The sequence below is a fragment of the Canis lupus genome, chromosome 1 (genome assembly GCF_011100685.1).
Source record: "Canis lupus familiaris isolate Mischka breed German Shepherd chromosome 1, alternate assembly UU_Cfam_GSD_1.0, whole genome shotgun sequence".
Taxonomy (NCBI): Eukaryota; Metazoa; Chordata; class Mammalia; order Carnivora; family Canidae; genus Canis; species Canis lupus.
In genome coordinates, this window is record NC_049222.1 from 110,179,160 (window position 1) to 110,195,659 (window position 16,500).

A 16,500-nucleotide genomic window follows, 5' to 3' on the forward strand; every position below is an offset into this window, starting at 1 on the left:
GCACAAGTGTCGTAAAGCGCGGGCCCCGAAGGCTCCCTTCGCGCGCCTGCGCAGGGCCCTTTCGCCATAGAGCGCGCGGAGGACAAGGTGACCAGAGGGACCCTAGACAGCGCCCTTCGTAGAAGGAGCCAATGGGGAGGGCGAAAGGGGGCGCGCGGGGCGGGGGCGAGCGGGGAAGGTCTGGCCGGGCCCGCGCTCGCGAAGTCGCCGTGTTCGAAGGCCGCCGAAGTTCTGGAGGGGTCTTCTTGGGTGGGTGGGTGTGGCTGCAAGGCAGCCCCACGCAGAACCAGAGCCGGGAGACTAGCCCTACGGCCGGTTATTTGGGTGACCTTGAGCAATTAGGGGCAATTACCCCCCTCTGAAAAATGCGTGGATTCTCAAACCAAGAGACTAAAGTTCCAACCCTGAAGGTTAACTGTATCTCCATCTGTTAACTGAAGGCGCTCTGGATGCCCTAGTCCTGAGCAAGGCCCAGAAGTTTGTTGCACCATCTCCTTTCTTCATCCTCATCTCCTAGTCCCCAGCCTGCAACAGTGGCCTTAGAAAAACCTAAACTCTTTCTACTGCATTACCTAGGAAACACTGAATAGGATAGCCCCAGGCGACATCTCCAGATGCACACACACACACCCCAACCATTACATCCTAGCAGACCATCCTCTCCAAGCCTTCAACTGCTCCTCCTGTGGAACTATGGCACTAAATCATTTAAGGCCCTGCTGGAGCTCCCATCCTACAACCACAGCTGTCCCACTTCTCAGTCGCCTTGTCCTGACAGCCTGATCCCACCACCTCGTATCATAGCCAACAATCAGCCTAGAAAGTAGATTATAGTATCAGCTCCATTTTACCACTGAGGACACCGAGGTTTGTAGAAGTCAACCAACTTCCCCAAGGTCATACAAGGAGAGTGGCAGAGCCAGGACTTCACCTTGTCCCATCTGATTCTGTGCTCTTAAGCCCTACTCCACTGTCCCTAGACTCTAGATTTTTGAGATTTTTAGAAGTGTGTATGGGAAGGCTGCTGTGATGGATTTGAATCCCGGATTCGAATCCAGCTCAGTCCTTCCCTGCTGTGTGACCCTGGCAAGTGATCATCCTCTGAACCTGTTTCCTCTTCTGTAAAATGGGGACAATAACTGTGCTTATTATATATGATTAGCGGAAATTTGATAAGATCATAGGAATAAAGTATTTGGCAGAGGGCCTAACACAGAGTAAGCACTTTTTATACACAGTCCAATAAAATACTCAGAGTGGTATCGAGTACCTAGACCTGAGAGGGGAGAGGAGGGGCTCACCCTGTTGGACAAGCAGGGAAGAGTTCCTGGAGGAGGGAATGTTTGAACCAAGAGCTGAAAATGAGTAGGAGATAACCAAGTGTGAAGGAGGAAGGAAGAAAAAAGCATTTTAGGCAAGGGAGCAACGAGGCCTGAAAGTTTTATTTCTTTAGTAGAGCACGTGGCTTGGGGTCATGATTTCAAACCCCACATTGGGTATAGAGATTACTTAAAATTTTTTAAAGTAGTAATAAAAAAAGATTCCTGCATGGAACATAGGAAGAGGGTTATTATAAAAGTCATACAGAGATGGGACAGAACAGGCACACCCATCTGCACCTGAATCTGTAGATACGCAGTCTCTCTTTCTCCCTCTCTTTCTTTCTCTCTCTCTCTCTCTCTCACACACACACACACACACACACACACTCAAGTACAGAGAACCATGTCATACAGATACCAGTATACAGAATGATAGTGTCAAAACAGTCCCATATGTGTAAGCATAATTGTAACACCACAAAACCTCCCACATTCAGGAACACAGAAACCCAAAGTAACCAGAAACACAAAGCAGAATCATTTCACTCAGATACTAACATACAGGTAGAAGGAATTACAACTCCCCACTCCTCACAGGTTCACAGAATTATGTCACAAAAACACATATATAGATTTACAACATCTCCAGGCATACAACTTTACATAGACCCATATAGGAACACAGTCACACACACACACTCACAGCGACATGGAACGGCCAGTGTACCCACATACCCTGAAGCAACCCCACAGATGAGTCAACACACGGAGCTCTGGTGCCTACCAAGGCAAGATCTTTATGGTGGTGTAGAAATTAGTGGGTTTCAGAGCCAGAGTGGCTGGTCCAGTCCCTTCCCCTCCCCAACCCAGCCCAGTTCCCCGGAACCTAATTTGAGGGCCCAGATTACCCCCTGAGGGAGAGAGGGCCCAGACCCTCTTCCCCCATAGCACCAATCTGGATAGGCCATCCCATGACAAAACAGAGTGAGAAGTGCCTTCCAAAAAGGGGGTGAATTGAGCTGAGAGAGGGAGGCCTTTTTGTGTGGGAGACCCAGAGTAGCACCATCGTAGAAATAGGTTTGGAGGGTAAGAGTGACACAAAGGTGGTCGTAGAGGACTGAGGAGTCCTGGCCTCTCTCCCCACCCTGTGATATGCAGATAGGGCTGTGCGTGTCTCTGTGCGGCTGGGGAAGTCTCTTGGATTGTAAAGGGAGCCCCAGGCCCCCCAGGTACCTGGGGTAAAGTAAAGGTAAGTGCATCCCTGGAGAGCTGAGGGGGGCAGTGGTGGTGGCTCTAGGACAGGGTAACTGTAAGGTATGAGCTTGAGGATGGCGAGGCTTGAGCATGAAGTCCCCTAGTAGAGGGACTTGGAATGGGAAGACTTGAGACAGAACAGGAAGTGGGGCAAGTTGAGTAGGATAGGAAGCCTAGAATAGAGTTACAAGGATGGGGTCTGGAATCAGAGAGTCAGAGGAATCCAAACCAGAGGAATCCACAGGGTGACATCCAGATTGTAGAATCAGGAACACCTGGAGGCTAAGTTCTAGAACCAAAAGAATTTGGATCTGAAGTCAGAGATAGCTGGAGGCTGTGAGGTCTAGAACCAGAGGAATCTATAGAGCAAGAATAGAATTCACAAAACTCTAAGAACTGAGTTCTAGAACCAGAGAGATTTTGGAGTCATAAGATCTAGATCTAAAATCAGGAGTTGGGCATTGTAGGGTCTAGAACCAGAAAAATGTATAAAGGCAAGGTCTATAATCAGAAGATGTCTGAAAGCTAAGTTCTAGATCTAGAGTAATTTGGAGTCATAAGATTTGGAGAGCAAACTGGAGATTGTGAGGTCTAGAACCACAGGAATTAACAGGGTGAGGTCTGGAATCAGAAGACATCTGAAGCCACGTTCAAAAATCAGAGAAAAAAGATCATCATCTCTGGAATCACAGGGTCCTGGGAACTGCAAGTTCTAAAGGTGATGTAGTCAGGAACCAGTGGATGTTGGAGGTCACAAGGTCTAGAGCAGAAGAGACCTGGCGTGCGGTGTCTGCCCTGGAAGTACTATAATGGTTGTAAGAGTGACATAAAACTCATTTTACTCCTCTTTGATTGGAAAAACAAGTGTTGAGTGTAAAAAGTTGAAAAGGAATGAGCTGGGTATTGTGAAGTGTACCACCAAAATGACTTAGAAATTTGGAATTCTGGGTTTGGAGCCAAATGTATCACACATGAGGAAGACTAAAACCAATACGAAGCTTGGGTTGTGGGTTCAGTCTGGAATCAGAGGCAGTTGTTGGTTGTAAGAGGTGGAATCAGCAGGAGTTGGAGCATGTGACATCTGGTACAAGGGAGACTTATTTACAGAAAGGTGTGGAACCAGAGGAAGTCAGAGTGAGTTCTAGAACCAGAGGACTCTGGTGGGTGTAGGCTCTGGAGCTTGAGGGACCTGGGAGCTGTGAGACCTAGAACCAGACAACTTAGGAGACCACGGAAGTATGAAAAGAGACAGTGCTAGAGGTGGTGGGTCCAGGACGAGAAGAGGGGTTTGGGGGATATGGGGTCTGAACCCAACCTGCTGGGGGCTGTGCAGTCTAGGACTAGAGAAGGTCTGAGGTTGTGTGGTCTAGAAGCATAGAGAGCTTGAGGTTGCATGGTCCGGGAGCAGAGGAAGCTGCAGGTTACCCCTGGTAATAGGAAGCCCGTAAATGGAGCTAGTGTCCCGGCGAGGCTGGGGGCAGCAGAAGTCCCAAGTGGAGGGGCGGGTGGAGCGGGGTGGCCACTTGGGAGGCTAAGGGATTGATCAGAAGTTGCTAGGGGTGAAGTCTGCGCCAGAGGCCCCTCCCCATTAACACCTGAGGGAGGAGGGGGGATCAGGGTCCTGCATTCTCATGGACCCCAGGCAATTCATAGCGATTAAAAACATCATGAAAACAACAAGGATAAAAATAAAAGAAAGATGGATGGAAAGAAAGGTGATCATGGTTATCAATACTCCCCAGAGCCCAGAAACACAGGTCTGAATCCCAACCTTCCCCTCCCCCCCCAATTACCAAAATTGAGCCAGGAGAGTTGGAGAAAGAGATGAGGTAAGCAGTATTGAGAACCCCAAGGGAAGTCCTGAGAGAAGGAGGAGGAGGGCTCCAGGGACCCCCCTCCCAGAGGTCACTGAGCTGAGACCACCCCAAAGAGCCCCCAGATGTCGGGGGCAGAGGGGTGAGAGCTGAGGTAGGCCCAAGATGGGCAGGGGCCACCAAGAAGAGAGAGGGAACCCCTCTCCTGGCACCCCCATCCTGTGCGTTGGCTGCCGGCGTGGAGTGTGGTTGAGGTCCTTTCTGGGGAGTGGCAGGGAGAAGGGAAGAGGGCCTGGCTCAGTTGGCCTGGGCCAAGCCCACCGCTGGTTGGAAGTGGCTCCTGGGCTCCACGGTGTCCTCATCCGGGTAGAGAGAGAGCAGCGAGGGGCCCAGGCCTGTGGGGGAAGATGGGAAGGTCAGCCAGTGGGGAATTACTACCCAAACCCATCTTCCCCTCATGACAGTTAAAAGCGTGGGTGGCGAGGCAGGCGTGCCTGGATTCACATCGTAGGAAAATCGTGGGCAAGTTCTAATCTCTGAACCTCGGGTGCTCGGGATGTTTAAGGCAGCTGGAGCCAGATGCTGCCTGAGTTTGCCGCTCTTTACTTGCTGTGTGAGCCGAGGCAGGTGACTTCACCTCTCTCTGCACCAGCTACCTCATCTGCAAAATGGACTACTGCTACTCCCTTTCCAGGGCTGCTGTGGGAAGTAAACCAGTGAATCCCTGTAAAGTGCTTTGAACGATAATTAGCACTGGTGAGCGCTCAGTAAATGAGCTGTCGTCACTGAGGGAACAGGCGTACTTACTTATACCTACCCCATTCGGAAAATATCTATTGAGCACCTGCTGTGTGCCAGGCATGGGGGACAGGGCAGGTAATGGGACAGACGAAACTCCCCGTCCTGAGTTCCAGCAAGGGGTGTCAGTTCGATCATGTATACAGTAGGTTTCGCACAAAACTTGGCACAGAGTGAGTGCTAGATAAATCTTAGTTCTTCCTTTACAAACATGTACTGAGGCCCTGCTCTGTGCTCAGCCACTGCCCTGCCTCACCCAGACTGTAGAGTATGGCAGTGACAAGACAAGCCTGGCCCCTGCCCTCACACGGCTCATACCCACAGGGAGAGGACAGCTAAAAATCAAATGACAAACACCCATATATGAGCCATGAGCTTAGGAAGTTAGGGAGGGCTCCACAGAAGGGGTAATATTTGATCTGAGATCTAAAGGATGCAGTAATTAGGCAAAGAATAGAAGGAAAAGCATTTCAGGCAGAAGGATCAGCATATGCAAAGGCCCTGAGGCTATCTCCTCAAGCCAGATTGCTTCAAAGTCAGCAGGATGCCTTCTGGAGTCCCCATGTAATTAGTCCCCCAACCCTTCTTCCTTCTTTGCTGTAGTTGTACTGGCCTTGCTTTCCCCAGCTAAGATACGCTTCTACCTCAGGACCTTTGCATTTGCTCTTCCTTCCACCTCGAATGCTCTTCCCCTAGAAATTTTCATGGTTCACTCTCTCACTTCCTTCAAGTCTTTGCTCAAATGTCACTTTCTCAATGAGACCACTCTTAACTGTGCTACTTGAAATTGAAATCCCACCCCCCCCCCCGCTCCCCACCCCAGAATTCCTTTTCCCTTTGCATGCATTATTTTTCCCAGAAGCATGTGTTTCCCTCCCTTGCCTCCCTTCAGCTCTGTGACAGCAGGGATTTCTGTTTTGTTCACAGGTGTGTCCCAGCTCCCAGGACAGTGCCTGGCACTTATTTGTGTTCAGTAAATCTTTGTTTCGTGTCTGAAGGACAGAATGAACCAAACAAAAGACCGTAACTGTGGCTGGAACAGAGGATGTGCAGCAGTCAGACCCCGCAGAGACTGGAGGACAAGGTGAGGAGCCTGTTCTTTCTCGGAAGGGCACTAGGGAGCCATGGATGAGTTTGGAGCGGAAGGAGGCCTGGGTCAGATGTGTGGAGGTTTGGAGTGGAGCTCTGGCTACTGACAGGCGTGCTGGAAGGTGAGGATGGTAGCGCAAACAAGCCTAGCAGCCGGTCTCGCTCTGTGGCTCAGTGGCGGGGCTGTGAGGCCAACATGGCGTGAGGGCAGACATTTCTTGAGTGTTTACTACCAATCAGATCTTGTGCTGGGCTCTCCTTGTGCTGCCCCTCCACAGTTCCTGCACACATCTCCTTAAGGTAAGAACTATTATAACACATCTGTCGGAGGAGGCAAGGCTCCAGAAGCAAAAACTATTTCCCAAAGCCACGTAGCTGGGAATGACCAAGGCAGGACAAGCCCAAAGCATAATCAGACACAGGCTCCGGGAGGCCTAGACTGAGCCTGGGCTCAGCTTCCACCCCAAAGGGCAGCTCTGGGAAGCCTCTGCCTTCTACCCCTCGGGGCCTCTCTTTCCTCCTCACAGTGCTGCTGAGAGCAGAAAGGGGATGTCTGTCTTTACCAGGGTTGCATACAGGCACTGACAGCTGCCCCCAACCTTCTGGATTGCCCCCCCTCAGCCATCTGGGGCACCTTCTTGGGGAGAGAGGGATCCAGGGCCTTGCTACTCACGCAGGGGCTCATTCAGTTCCAGGAGGTGGGTGCTGGGATCCTGCTGGCTCCCTGGGGCTGGCCCTCCTGTCAGAAGGAAACTCTGTAGGAGAGAGACAAAGCTGCCACCACCATCATCGTCATCAATATCCCAGGAGACAGGATGGTGCAATGTGGTTAAGAGCTCTGCACGGTCCAGCGGTCACTTATGGGCTATGTGACTGTGGGTTAAGCCAATGTCCTACATCTCCTCCGTGTGTCCCTCCAGAGCCCCGTCCTGCCCTTCACCTGTGCCCCAGCAGGTAGACCATGCACATGGACCCAATCAACATGCAGCCTTGCTCCGCATGTTCATGTTAACGGGAGATGCCAGCACGATGGACAAGAAAGCAAGGGTATCTGATCTAGCTGCATCTCTGCTGGGTTGTCCTGGGTTGGCTGTGTCCCGCCATGGAAAGTTTTGGCTCTCACAAGACCTACTGTCTCCAGGATCGAGTGACCACCCTCTGCCCTGTGCCTTCAGGCAAGGGACAGTGCCAGCTCCCCATGCTGCTGGCCCCATGGTGATGCACCACCTCTTGCTGATTCCTAGACACTGACCCATGCAGTTGCTTGTCCTCTCATGTGCAAATGTGAATGCTAATAGTAACAATCATGGCAACAACATCTTAAGAGTGGTCATGGGGATTAAATAACTTAATCATGAAAGGCACTTAGTACAGTGTCTGCTGCAAGGTAAGCACTCAGTAAGTATCAGCTGTTGATACTATCAACCACAAATAGCCCTGCTCTGAGTGAGGAGCCAGAGAGCCACGGAAGGTCCTGGAGGGAGGAAGTGGTGCAGCCTAGGACGGGTTTTGGAAAGGGCAGAAAGGACAGCAGAGGTGAGATGGAAGCAGGGAGATGGGGGAAGGCGGGATACGGGATGCTGCCTTTGCTTGCTTGTTTTTATACTATTTATCACAGCCACTAAGGATGGGCCTAATTTCATTTGTTTCTCTTGAGTCCTGTGAGATGTAACCATCCCACTTCCCAGATGAGGAAACTGAGGTTCACAGTGGTCCCATCCACCTGCCCGATGGTCTCACAGTTACTAGGTGGCAGACCTGGGACTTGAACTTAAGTCATTCTAACTCCAGTGTCTGGACTCTTAATGCTATGCTAATAATCCAAGGCCAAGAACTGTCTAGGTTTGGGGGGAGGCTCTCGGGAGAAGAGGAGGTTCCTATACCTACTAACATTTGTCATTTCTCCCCTTCACCCTGCTTAATTTTTCTTCTTAGAACTTACCACCAACTTACATAAATTTGCACAGCCCTTCCATACCCCTGACCTGAGCTAGCAAATCAAGGTCCTAGCCTCACCTGGATGACTGACCTTCCATTTGACCTTCAGCCGGTACCTGCCCCTCTCTGGTTTTCCCACCCATAAAACAGTAGGCTTAAGGCCACTAGGTTCTGAGGGCCAGAGAATCACATGAGTCACCCAACATACCAGGCTGAGGGGAGGCAGCAGGAAGTTTTCGGGTTCTGGGCTGGGGGACCGTTTGGGGGGTCTCACTCCCAGCAGCTCCACCCCCTCAGCCTCGTCTTCTGAGCTCTGAGCTAGGGTCCTGGAGGGAAACAGAATCTCAGAACACAACAACCCAAGCAGGTGTGGGCACCACTGTAAGCAGGTGATAAGCACTCATTCACTCTCCCAAGTGCCTGTTTATTCCTTTACTCATACACTTACCCATCCATCCACCCATCATCCACCCATCCATCCATCATCTATCCATCCATCTACCCACTTACCCATCTCTCCATCCACCAATCATACATCCACCCATCCATCCACCAATCATACATCCACCCATCTACCCACCCATCCACCAATCCATCTTCCCATTCATCCAGTGATCCATCTACCACCCACCCACTCAGCATCCATCCATCTGCTGTATTCATTAATTTCCTCCCTCCCTTGTTCAGTAAGTCTTTATTTAGGCACCCACTGTATATCCAGCACCAAGCTGAGAGCCTTGGGAAATAATGAGATGTATCCATAAAGCCTCATACAGATAGTAAAGGGACCATTCTGGACACTAAATGGGCACATGCCTACAACGTGGAAAGTAAAAACTCGAGTATTAGTAATTTAATGTCTCTGGAAGGCAGACATGAACCCTCTGAAATTATATGCAAAATTGTGCGTCTGTATGTATGTGTAAATGTTCTTGGGAAAGAGTCCATAGCTTTCCACAGATTCTCAAAGGTGTTAGGAAACTTGGTTTTAGACAGTTGCTTTGACACTTGCAATGTCCTTTTAACTGTGACAAAAAATCATCACTAGGCCAGATAAAAATCTGTTCCAAAGGAGAGGGCTCTGGTGGACTGGATAAACAAAGAGAACAGTGGAGGGCACTCTGGGGTGGGGGTGGGGGGGCACAGCTGAGGCAAAAACAGAGGTTGAAACGAACATGGCATGGGCTGGGGACACCGAGAGCCCAGCTGGAGCAGAGGCCAGCAGGTCAGCAGGAGGAATGATGAGGGATGGGGCTGAAACAGGAGGCAGAAACAAGACAGGGGGTGTCCCTCCCCTTATATCCTCACCTCTTCCGAGCCCCAGCCATGGAGGAGGAGGCCGAGGGGTCCCCTCTGGAAGGGCTGGAACAGCTCAGCCGGGGGTCACTCCCCCAGCGGGGCAGCAAGGAGGACTCAGTGGTTGGGGGTGACAGGCCATGGAAGCTCCGTGCACGGGGCCTGGGGATGGCTCCTGGAGGTCTGTGGAAGGCCCTGGGTAGCTGCTCACTAGAGTTGAGCTGGAAGTCATCATCCATGGAGATGTAGGGGGCCAGCATCTCCAAATCCAGAGCATCGACATCCTGCGGGAAGCAGAAGGAGGTTAAGAACAAGAGCCTTGAGTCCCAGCTCTACCACCTCTGAGTTGTGTGCCTGTGTGGCTGACGTCAAGAGTCTGAGCTTCACAAAAAAAAAAAAAAAAAAAAAAAGAGTCTGAGCTTCACTTTCCTCATCTGTAGAATGGATGGAAGGACTCTGGTAGCCAGTCCCCAAGGTGGCTCCCAAGGATCCTCACCTCTTGGTGTTCATGTCCTAGTATAGCCCCCTACTACAGTGACCAGGGTTGATCTGGGAACAATAGAATATTGAGGGGATGATAGTGTGGGACTCTGAACATCAAGTTATAAAGGTACCATGGCTTCTGTTTCTGCTGCAAACTCTCTCAGGTCACGTGCTCTGGGAGAAGCCCTACGTAGAGGCTCATATGGCAAGAAACAGACCTCCCGCCAGCAAACCAGCGAGTCATCTTGGAAGTGCACCCTCTAGTCCCCTTCAAGCCTTCAAGTCACCGCAGCCCTGGGTAATGACATCTGGACTGCAATCTCGCAAGAGACCCAGAGCAAAAGCCACGCTGCTAATTGACTCCCAGGCCCCTGATCCCCAGAAATTATGTGAGCTAATACATGCTTGTTATTTTCAGTTTTAGGGGAGTGTGTTACCCAGAAACAAACAGCAAGTAAAATTTTGATTTTGATCCCAAGAGTGGGGCGCTGCCCTAACAAAAAGCCTAAAATGCAGAGTGGCTTTGGTACTGGGTAGTGGGGCAAGGGCAGGGCCCGGAAGGGCTTTGAAGAGCCTGTCAGAGCCTAGATTGCCTTGAACAAACTTAATGGAAACATGAAGCACAAGGAGCTGGCCAGGGAGGGCTCAAAGGGAGGTGAGGAACACGTGACCAGAAGCCGGAGGAAAGGGGATTTTTGTTGTGAAGTGACTAAAGTTTAGCACCAGTGTTGTGTGCAGTTCTGTGGAACTCAGAACACATAACTAGTGAGCCAGGCAATCCACCTCTGAAATTGCCAGCCAGAATGCTGAACAGCTGCCTGATTTCTTCTTGCCACTCAGAGTAAAGGCAAGAGGAGAAATCTTTTCTTTTTAAAGAATTTATTTATTCATGAGACACAGAGAGAGGCAGAGACATAAGCAGAGGGAGAAGCAGGCTCCTTGGGGGGAGCCCAATGTGGGACTCGATCCCAGGACCCAGGATCATAACCTGAACTGAAGGCAGGCGCTCAACCACTGAGCCACCCAGGTGCCCTAAGAAGAGAAATGCTAAACAGAAGGAGCTGGAACTTGAAGGTCTGGAAGCTTCTCAACCTCCCTGTGAAGCATCAACTTTACCCAAAATGAGGTGTGGTCTTTGCCCCAGCTCGTTGGGATTTCCTGAGTGGCCAGATATGTCTTTGCTCCTCAGGGTGAGCCCCTGGGGCCATATCTGATACTGTGCCAACAAGATGACTCAAGCTGGGGGCTGATCATGCCCGAATGGCCAACCGTGTGATAAGAGGGTTGGGGCCACGTGAGATCAGACTGACCTCCAGGGGAAGCATGTGTATCAGGGAGGTAAGATGAAGATTAAGGTTAACTACACGGTGAATAATCCAGTCATGCCTACATAATGACACTTCAGTGAACACTGGACACCTGGGGCACCTGGCTGGCTCAATTGGTTGTATCCAACTCTTAGTTTCAGCTCAGGTCATGATCTCACGGTCCTGGGATCGAATTCCATGTCAGACTCCGTGTTCAGCAGGAGTCTGTTTGGATATTCTCTACCTCTGCCCCCTCCCCCTATTTATGCATGTGCGCTCTCTCTCTCTCTCTCTCTCTCTCAAATAAATAATAAATTAATCATTAAAAAAAACAAAATTCTGGACATCACAGCTTGAGTGAGCTTCCTGGTGTGGTGATACACCATGTATGCTCCCAGGAGCGTGATATGTCTCTGGGGTCATGAAAGCTTTGCATGTGGGACCCTCCTGGTCCCAGATTCCATCCTATGCACCTCTTCCTTTGGCTATAATATTCTTTTGCTATAATAAAACTATTATCATAAGTCCAGTGCTGTCCTAAGTTCTAGAGCTACTTTTTTTTTTAAGATTTTATTTATTCATGAGAGAGAAAGAGGGGGCAGAGACATAGGCAGAGGCAGAAGCAGGCTCACCGTGGGGAGCCCAATGTGGGACTCGATCCCAGGACCCCGGGATCACACCCTGAGCCAAAGGCAGATGCTCAGCCACTGAGCCACCCAGGGGTGTCTCTCTAGAGCTACTTCTAGCAATTATTGAAACTGAGGGACTCAGTGGGAATCTCTGAATTTGTAGGCAGCTAATCTGAAGTGAGGATGGCCCTGGGGCCTCCCAAGCTTGTAGCTGATGTCAGGACTCTTGGATAGACTTGGCAGACCAGAGGACTGCAGCCTTCACCTTGTGTTTGCCCAGATGGCAAAGGATGCTAAACCTGAGCCAAAAAGAGCACTCTTGGGAAGGCATGGTCTAAAGATGAAGCCCAAGGTGTGACTATAAAATTCTTGGTGATGGCTTTGGAAAGATCAAAGGTCAGACAACGGCACTCTAAAGTTTAAGGATGTGTCTTCTCAATCAGACAACAGGGCTTCCATTAAACTTCCAGACACTGTCACTCAGCATCTCAGTAAAAGCCCCAAGGTAGGGGCTTATCTCAAAGAGATCATGGGCATGACTTTGTGTAATGGAGTGAACTCCAAAGAGATTCACATAAGACCCACACATTTTTTTTTTTTTTTACAGATTAATATATAAACAGAAATGTTGCCAGCTTGGACTGAAAGGGACAGAGATGGTTACTAAATGAAAAGAGCCTTTGGGTCACCAAAGTCCCCTCACAAGAAAGCAGGTCATGAAAACCCTCTCAGCTGCAAAAACATATTACCTTTTATGAAGAAGCAAGGAGGAGTCCAAGCAAGGAGTCTAGTCTAGAGGGTGGAGTCAAGAACCATGGAGAAAGTAGTAGGAATAAGTTCTCATCAAGGAACTTCCCACAGTTGTCCAACCAGATTTCAAAATTGCTGTGGACCAGTGACACCTGTACACGCTCCAATCCTCTCGCTCTTTTTAATAGAACACATGGCCTTACTTTGTGCCTGTCCCACCATTGTATATGGGGCATGTGGCTGGCACATAACTTGTCTCTTTAGTTCACAGGCCAACAGAGTGAGGGCTTCACCACTCTCAGACCCGATGTAGGTGATGAGGTTCCAGATTTAGGCTGATGCTGTCATGGGAAGAGACTTTGGGGGCACTTGGGAGGAGGTGAGTATATTTTGCAGGAGGGAGAGACATGAATTATTGGGGGCCCCAATAATCCTCACCTTCTGGTGTATGCAGATGCCTTCTGCATTGTATCAGGGTTGGTCTGTATGACCAATACAATATAGTTGCTTCTGAGATTAGGTTATAAAAGACTGCATTTTCTGTCTTGGGCTCACTCTTGTTATCTCTTGGATTCCTTGCCTTGGGGAAAGCCAGACAGCCTATGTGGTAAGGAACTGAGGCTTCCAGCCAGAGCCAGTGAGGGGCTGATGACTGTCAACAACCATGTATATGAGCTTGGAAGTGGATCCTCTAGCCCCACATGACTGAACCCCTGATGGAGCGCTTGACTTCATCCAAACAAGGGACTCAGCAAAAACCAGCTGAGCTGCTCCCAGATTCCTGAATCTCAGAAATAGTGTGACTAAATAAATGTTACTTCTTTCAAGGTGCTCTGTTTGGGGATGATTTATTATGCAGCAATAGATAATACATCATATCACTGTCATTTATCTAGACACTCAATCATCCAAGTATCCATCCATCCATCATCTATCCAAAGAACCAATGGCCTAACTACTCATCCAAACATCCAATATCCATCCATCCATCCATGTATCTATCTAACCATCATCCATCCATCTATCGACCATCATCCACCTAATGAATACAGTGGCCTTTCTATCCATCCATCCACTCATGCCCTTAACCATTCAGTCACCCTCTCTAAAGCTCAGATATATCAGCCCCCAGAGCACAGACGTAAAGACTGTTCCTTCCAGGCCAGCCCTTACCTGAGCTATATCTAGATCCGTCTCCACAGCCTCAAGGTCTTTCCCTGAGGCCAAGAGTTTGTGTGTATTTTCCATGTTCATGAGTGGTTCATCTGGGAGATCAGCCTGTGGGGAGAGAGTAGCCACTTAAAGGAAATCTGGAGCCTAGGAAATGTTAACAGTAAGATAGTCTGATATTTGAGCTCAGGGGTAGAAGTAAGGGTTAAATGTCAGATGGCTGGGACACCAAGGAAATCAAACAGCAAAAGCGAATGAATTCTGGACCCCGGTGTTCAGTAGGTGGAAGAAGCTGGGGATAGCTTGACAGGGAAAACTCAAAGATTAAAAGACTAAAGCCTGAGGCCAAGGTATTCAGGCCCTCTAGGGTTAAAGGTCTTGGAATCTGAAGTCTGGGTAAAAATGATGCAGAGTCCACTCTCCCAGGTGAGGTCAAAGGCCACAGTCTTATTTTGCTGGTGGAGAAAAGATTTTAGGGGTGGGGGGGGGTTGGGTAAGGATGAGAAAGTCAACATCATATAATATGGGCCCCTGAGTCAAAGGTTATACTATGGGTGCCTGTGTGGCTCAGTGGTTGAGCGTCTGCCTTCAGCTCAGGGAGTGATCCCAGGGTCCTGGGATGGAGTCCCACATTGGGCTCCCTGCAGGGAGCCTGCTTCTCCCTCTGCCTATGTCTCTGTGTCTTTCATGAATAAATAAAAAAAATCTTCAAAAAAAAAAGTCACACTATGTGAACTCATGTAAAAAATGTAACTGCTCTGGTATACTGAGCACCTACTAGGTATCAGGTGTCTACTAAGCACTTCCCATGAATGATCTCAATGAACCCTCAAAACAATCAATGAGATAGCTACTTGCTGTGATCCTAATTTTATATATATAAAGACACGGAGAGCCCACTTGCCCAGGACAACATAGCTGGTAAGTGGCAGATTCAGGACTTGAATCCTAGTTTGTGTAATTTAAGACATTAGACATTCTTGACTGTTTGAGAGCCTGGATGATTGATCACAAAGCAAGGAGGAGGTCACCCATGCCAGTCCCAAATATCCCAGGTTTTGGTCCAGATAAAAGTTGAAGAATCTGAGATGTAGGTCTTAAGGGAACCCCAAACCCCATCTCACCCCAGCCTTCCCATTGCACAGATGGAGAACTGAGGCCCAGAGAATAGCAAGATTCAAAAGCCAGAAGCCAAAGCAGCATGGATCCTGAGGGTTTACTCAGGAGGAACTGCTTACCGGAAGAGGACTTTGGGGGCGCCGTGTGGCTAGGGGTGCGCTGGGGGTGGCGGCTACTGAAGTCCCATCCAGGATTGGTGCCAGGAGGCGACGAAGGTCAGGGCTACAGAAGCGGCGGGGATCAGCGGCCAGGGTGGCTTCGCTCAGGGCAGGGGGGTGCAGGAAGGCCAGGATCCGGGGACCAGAGGCATCTACGAGACGCAGAGATGGGGAGGACACAGGATGGTCATCCAGGGCTGAGGGGCAGAGCCCTCCACACCAACCCCAGGGAGCCTCATTGACATTTTCAACAAAGTATCAGAGGGGATGCCATTCACATGCTGCAGAGCTAAGTTCTGCAGAACGCTTGCTGGACCAGGTCTAATCTCTTCCGTTGCCAGATTGTGGTGAGGCCGTGGAGGGTCCTCGGGGGGCCAGTGCAGGGTGGGGGGCACACAGTAGGCTCGGGATAGTAGCAACTGCCCAATGATGGGGAAATGTTTTACTATTTAAAATCAACACGGCTGGGCCGAGGCCCACGACTGACCCTATTTTCCAGTGACACAGAACAGCCATCAGCCACTCAGCTCTGGGGGGCTTGCATGTTAGGAGAAAAGACTGGCCCAGGGCCCTCAAGGAGGTTCTAAGGTCCCTGGAGGGGAGTTCTGAGCCAGAAAAGGAAAGGATATCAGTGACCCCATACCACACCCAGGAGCACTGGCTGCCAGTGACAGCTTGGAGAAGGTGATTGGCCTTGAAGAACCAACAGGAAGAGAAGCTGGTCCAGGATTGGGGAGTCACCGAGAAAGGAGCCAGACGTGGGAGGGTCAAGATTCCTGGATGCCAAGGAGCAGTGAGGTGGGAGCAGGGAACCAACCAGCTGAAGGGTGGGGGCCATGGGGAGCCATAGCAGGATTCAGAGCAGAGGAGCCACAAGACTGAAAGAATCATCCCAAGGACACAGGAGAAGAGGAAGGATAGCAAAGAGAAGAGCATTCTGGGCAGAGGAAACTGCCAGTGCATAGGTCCTGAGGCATGAGAGTCTAGCATGTTCCAAGAGGGCTAACTAAGGAAACTGGTGCCGCTCAGAGAGTGAGAAGAGGAAGGAGACAGGAGTCCGGTCACACAGGGCCTGGTGAGCCCTTTATTAAGGCATTTGGGCTTTTCTGGAGCCACAACCCCTCCCGGTCCCGGCCCTGTCCCATACCAAGGCTGTCCCCGGGATTAGGGGTGTCCTTCTGGGAGGGGGTGCCCCGCTGAGAGTGTCTGCGAGAGTGTCGCTCCGTTTGCTCCAGGGACAGCACCACTCCGGTCTCTTCCACCCGGCTGGGGTACAGGGCAAAAAGGGGAGTGGAAGTCAGGGAGCATCCTCGGCCCCCAGCCCAGGCAGCCCCTTCAGATGACGTCCTGTCATAGGAGGCGATCTCGTTCAG

The 16,500-nt window shown here is 50.3% G+C and overlaps 1 protein-coding gene and 1 long non-coding RNA gene across 7 annotated transcripts in view; one reads left to right on the top strand and one right to left on the bottom strand.

Moving 5' to 3' along the window:
* Window positions 1–11: 11 nt before the first annotated feature.
* Window positions 12–13,510, top strand: LOC102152105. 2 transcript variants are annotated; one of them, XR_005354560.1, is made up of 4 exons: window positions 12–87; window positions 6,116–6,272; window positions 10,159–10,292; window positions 12,538–13,510. It is a non-coding gene; the product is annotated as an uncharacterized LOC102152105 (long non-coding RNA). The 2 variants fall into 2 exon arrangements; XR_005354559.1 differs by lacking the exon at window positions 12,538–13,510 and having other exon boundaries at window positions 10,159–12,531.
* HIF3A (hypoxia inducible factor 3 subunit alpha) overlaps window positions 2,095–16,500 on the bottom strand; it is a 28,739-nt gene continuing 14,333 nt past the window's right edge. For all 5 annotated transcript variants that reach the window (XM_038528511.1, XM_038528509.1, XM_038528510.1 and 2 more), the window contains 7 exons: window positions 16,275–16,393; window positions 15,089–15,279; window positions 13,854–13,958; window positions 9,524–9,795; window positions 8,424–8,541; window positions 6,951–7,032; window positions 2,095–4,785 (listed from right to left, as the gene is read on the bottom strand). In XM_038528511.1, the coding sequence (XP_038384439.1) occupies window positions 4,688–4,785; window positions 6,951–7,032; window positions 8,424–8,541; window positions 9,524–9,795; window positions 13,854–13,958; window positions 15,089–15,279; window positions 16,275–16,393 (985 nt within the window). In that variant the 3' untranslated portion in view covers window positions 2,095–4,687. The remainder of the gene's footprint in view (window positions 4,786–6,950; window positions 7,033–8,423; window positions 8,542–9,523; window positions 9,796–13,853; window positions 13,959–15,088; window positions 15,280–16,274; window positions 16,394–16,500) is intronic.